A 4,992-nucleotide genomic window follows, 5' to 3' on the forward strand; every position below is an offset into this window, starting at 1 on the left:
TACTTCACTAATGGATATGTTTTTAGGTGCTTTTTGTTTTTAAGTTAGTGGATGTATGCTTTGCTGACATTGTTGAAACCATTGTAATTTGTAGTATTGCACCAATAATTTTGTTAAGGAGTAATTATTGTGGAAACTCTGAATGTGTAAGTGGATTAATTTTGTTATTCATTAACAGTATTATTATTCAATAATTTTGTAGTATTGTTTTTATTAATGAACTTTGTTCTGATTATTGAAAAACCCAATGAGGTAGTCTTTTACCAATGGATTGCCTGAACCTCCAATGAGGTCCTTGGACTCCCATCTGAACCCTCTTTGCAGACGAAAAATCCAAAACTGATGACCCAGTTGCAGGATTAAGTGACTGCGCAAAAACTACAACATAGGTCCCCAGTTAAAATAACAGGGGTCCCCACTTATATAAATACACCAGAAATTGAGGTAGACTTTCACCAATGAATGGCCTGAACCTCCAATGAGGTCCCTGGACTCCCATCTGAACCCTCTTTGCAGCCAAAAAATCCAAAATTGATGACCCAGTTGCAGGATTAAGTGACTGTGCAAAAACTACAACATAGGTCCCCAGTTAAAATAACAGGGGTCCCCACTTATATAAATACACCAGAAATTGAGGTAGACTTTCACCAATGAATGGCCTGAACCTCCAATGAGGTCCCTGGACTCCCATCTGAACCCTCTTTGCAGACGAAAAATCCAAAACTGATGACCCAGTTGCAGGATTAAGTGACTGTGCAAAAACTACAACATAGGTCCCCAGTTAAAATAACAGGGGTCCCCACTTATATAAATACACCAGAAATTGAGGTAGACTTTCACCAATGAATGGCCTGAACCTCCAATGAGGTCCCTGGACTCCCATCTGAACCCTCTTTGCAGCCAAAAAATCCAAAATTGATGACCCAGTTGCAGGATTAAGTGACTGTGCAAAAACTACAACATAGGTCCCCAGTTAAAATAACAGGGGTCCCCACTTATATAAATACACCAGAAATTGAGGTAGACTTTCACCAATGAATGGCCTGAACCTCCAATGAGGTCCCTGGACTCCCATCTGAACCCTCTTTGCAGCCAAAAAATCCAAAACTGATGACCCAGTTGCAGGATTAAGTGACTGTGCAAAAACTACAACATAGGTCCCCAGTTAAAATAACAGGGGTCCCCACTTATATAAATACACCAGAAATTGAGGTAGACTTTCACCAATGAATGGCCTGAACCTCCAATGAGGTCCCTGGACTCCCATCTGAACCCTCTTTGCAGCCAAAAAATCCAAAACTGATGACCCAGTTGCAGGATTAAGTGACTGTGCAAAAACTACAACATAGGTCCCCAGTTAAAATAACAGGGGTCCCCACTTATATAAATACACCAGAAATTGAGGTAGACTTTCACCAATGAATGGCCTGAACCTCCAATGAGGTCCCTGGACTCCCATCTGACCCCTCTTTGCAGACGAAAAATCCAAAACTGATGACCCAGTTGCAGGATTAAGTGATTGTGCAAAAACTACAACATAGGTCCCCAGTTAAAATAACAGGGGTCCCCACTTATATAAATACACCAGAAATTGAGGTAGACTTTCACCAATGAATGGCCTGAACCTCCAATGAGGTCCTTGGACTCCCATCTGAACCCTCTTTGCAGCCAAAAAATCCAAAACTGATGACCCAGTTGCAGGATTAAGTGACTGTGCAAAAACTACAACATAGGTCCCCAGTTAAAATAACAGGGGTCCCCACTTATATAAATACACCAGAAATTGAGGTAGACTTTCACCAATGAATGGCCTGAACCTCCAATGTGGTCCCTGGACTCCCATCTGAACCCTCTTTGCTGACGAAAAATCCAAAACTCATGACCCAGTTGCAGGATTAAGTGACTGTGCAAAAACTACAACATAGCTCCCCAGTTAAAATAACAGGGGTCCCCACTTATATAAATACACCAGAAATTAAGGATTAAATTACCCAGTTGCAGGATTAAATTACTGTTCACAAACTACAACATAGGTCCCCAGTTAAAATAAATGGGGTCCCCACTTACATAAAAACAGCAAAAAAACTGAGATGTTAATAATCGTCATTTAACATTATTTGACGTCACATACAAGTTCGAACTACATAATATTCAAGATTGTCTAATTCCTTATTTTTTGATGGCCTTGAATAATAACTCCATCTTTTCTGCATCTGAAAATTGATGAGGAAGGCAAATGTTAGACAATATACATGGGCAACTTTCATTATAGTTTTTAAAGTGTTGTTCATTTCTTGTATTGTACCTAGAGTCGTGGGTGGAAGTCTTACTACTGGATGACAAGCACGAACTAAGTCATCAGTGGGTGGACATATGTCAGAATTGAAAACCTACATGAATGACAATTTAATTTCAACCATGTAATGTAATCTAAAGAAGACGATTATTATTTTAACTTGCACAGTTGTATTACATTTATTTTGATTGACTACATACCTTGACAATGTTGTTAAGAGTGATATTAAGGTAGAAGTTCCTTCGATTTGGAGTGAAAATGCCCACCTAAAAAACACACAAAAATACTTGTATGAATGACATGACATATGGAATTGTAAAAGAAAAGTTTGTTTTTCACCAGGTTAATACATTCTTTAAGACTAAAACAGAGCCAACTTCAATTAGAGAACCAAATTCTTCATTCTTTAAAACCTTCCCATGAACACTTGCACTTGCAGTCCCCGTCCGATCCTGTAAAGCAAGAAATTTAGTATACAACTTCTTTTGCAAAATGTAAGAAAGATTACATAATAGGTATATTACCTTAATTGTTATTAACATGTCTCCTAGACCATTGTGCTTGCATGATTTGATTAGACAACTTAAGAGTGGGAAAACATCTAATTCTTTCAAACTTCCCAGGAATGATCTCTGTTCAGAACCACGTCCTTCAATTTCTCCTTCTCAATAAAATGAAAACATCATTTTAGACATAAACTTTTGTTGTTCCATTCTAAAAAAGGTGATTGAGTATTACCTTGGAATTGAAGGAATTTTTCTGCCCATTTCCATTGGTTGGATGTAAAATCACGATCATAAGTTTGTTGACCTATACGGTTTATAAATTCTTGAGTGTTCACTGGCTGGTCAGAGTTCCGATTAAGGATCATGGCTTGCACATTACCAGCTGGTCCCGGAATGACATTGGTAGTAGAGTTGCAACGTCGTACATAACTACCAATGTCATTGTCGTCGATATCAAGCCCTTCCCATGACTCCATTTGGAATGGATGTATAGTTGAACAAATTCATCCTATCGCATGCCCTATATATAGATGAACGTTGGGCACATGTTATTGAAGGAAGGAAAAGGGACGAAAATGGAAGAATTTGTTTTTTAAAATATTTTTAAAGGTTAGGTGCGGTTTAGGTGGGTGCCATATAAAGATGAATGTTTGGCACATGTTCACATTTCAAGCAAGGAAAAAGCAGATGTATTGTCTAATTAATAACCCTTAATAACATATCATAAATGCAACAATAATTTGTTTTTTAAAATAATTTTTAATATGAGGTGCAGTTTAGGTGTGGTACAGTTTAGGTGAGTGGCATTTAAAGATGAACTTTGGGCACATGTTCACGTTTCAAGCAAGGAAAAAGCAAATGTCTTGTCTAATAATAACTTAGCATAAATGCATCAATAATTTAATTTAAAATATGTTTTAAAGTGAGGTGCAGTACGGTACTTCTTAAAATGGCAATAAATGCTAATTTGCCATGAATGTTACGTGCAAAGATAGTTTTGCTCCAACTTTATCTTTAGTTTTTTGCAGGTGGGGTTCATTCCTCAATGCCACAAATGCTGATTTTTCCATTCACACATTAAAGAGAAAGTGTGTGCCCTTCATTCTACCTCGTCCAGCACCACGTCCTGCATCCCCTCCACCACTGTCAGCATTCATTATAGCACCAGTTCTTCTTCATTCTACTTCCTTGCATTAACTACAAATTCAAAAGCAGATAACGTCCACCACTGTCAGCATTCATTGATAGCAACGGTTCTTCTTCATTGTTCTTCACTGCATTAACTAGAAATTCAAGGGCAGATAACGTCCAGCACTGTCAGCATTCACTAATCTTCATTGTTCTTCATTGCATTAAATACAAATTCAAGAGCAGTTAAGGTCCACCACGGTCAGCATCCATTGAAGGTTCTGTTGGTGAAGGTACTCTTGCATTCAATACATAGCTTATTTGTAACTTTGTGCAAATTGTTAAATAATGCATAAAAGTAGTCATAGTTCTTTAATGATGCAGTAGATTTATTTTGTTCATTGTTTTAAATTTTTAAGTTAAGTTATATAAAGAAAATTGTATACATGTGCATTAATTTTTTTTGTGAACGTCAATTAAGCTAAGCATTGTACACACAACAGGTTTAAGGTAATGACAGATTTGTCACTTGATGACATTCCGTTCTTAGAAGAATCTCAGCATTCGAATCATTTAGCTGGGAATGATTATGTGGAAAATATACTTCCTGATACAGATTCCCAGATCAATATTGATGAGTCTGTTCCAAATGTAGTTGATGAATCAGCTCCTACAGTTGGAATGTGTTTTGACACTGCAGATGCCGTGAAAAGTTATTACCGACAATATGGCATTAAAAAGGGTTTTGCAATTAGAACTCGAAGTTCAAAAAAAGGACCTGACAAGGAATTAAGGTACTTTATCTTAGTATGTGCTAGGGCGGGAAATTACATGTCTGCGATTCCACCAGAATTAAGCACTCACCCTACTCAGACGGTTGAATGTCCGGCTCGTATAACTGTTGGAATAAAAGAAGGCAAGTGGTATATTATGTCGGTACACGAGGAACACTCACATCAATTGAGCCCGACGAATTCTAGATTGTTTCACGGTAATAGGAAAATATCTTTGCAAACAAAAAGAGTGTTGGATATTAATGACAATGCTGGGGTTCGTAACTAA

General features: G+C 37.5%; 1 protein-coding gene across 1 annotated transcript; it reads left to right on the plus strand.

Annotated features, from left to right (window-relative positions):
- The first annotated feature begins 4,443 nt into the window (after positions 1-4,443).
- LOC137839178 (protein FAR1-RELATED SEQUENCE 12-like) lies at positions 4,444-4,992 on the plus strand. Its single transcript, XM_068648304.1, has one exon. It carries the CDS (start codon positions 4,444-4,446, stop codon positions 4,990-4,992), a length of 549 nt encoding a protein of 182 aa, XP_068504405.1.

This window comes from Phaseolus vulgaris, chromosome 3 (genome assembly GCF_000499845.2).
Source record: "Phaseolus vulgaris cultivar G19833 chromosome 3, P. vulgaris v2.0, whole genome shotgun sequence".
Classification (NCBI taxonomy): domain Eukaryota; kingdom Viridiplantae; phylum Streptophyta; class Magnoliopsida; order Fabales; family Fabaceae; genus Phaseolus; species Phaseolus vulgaris.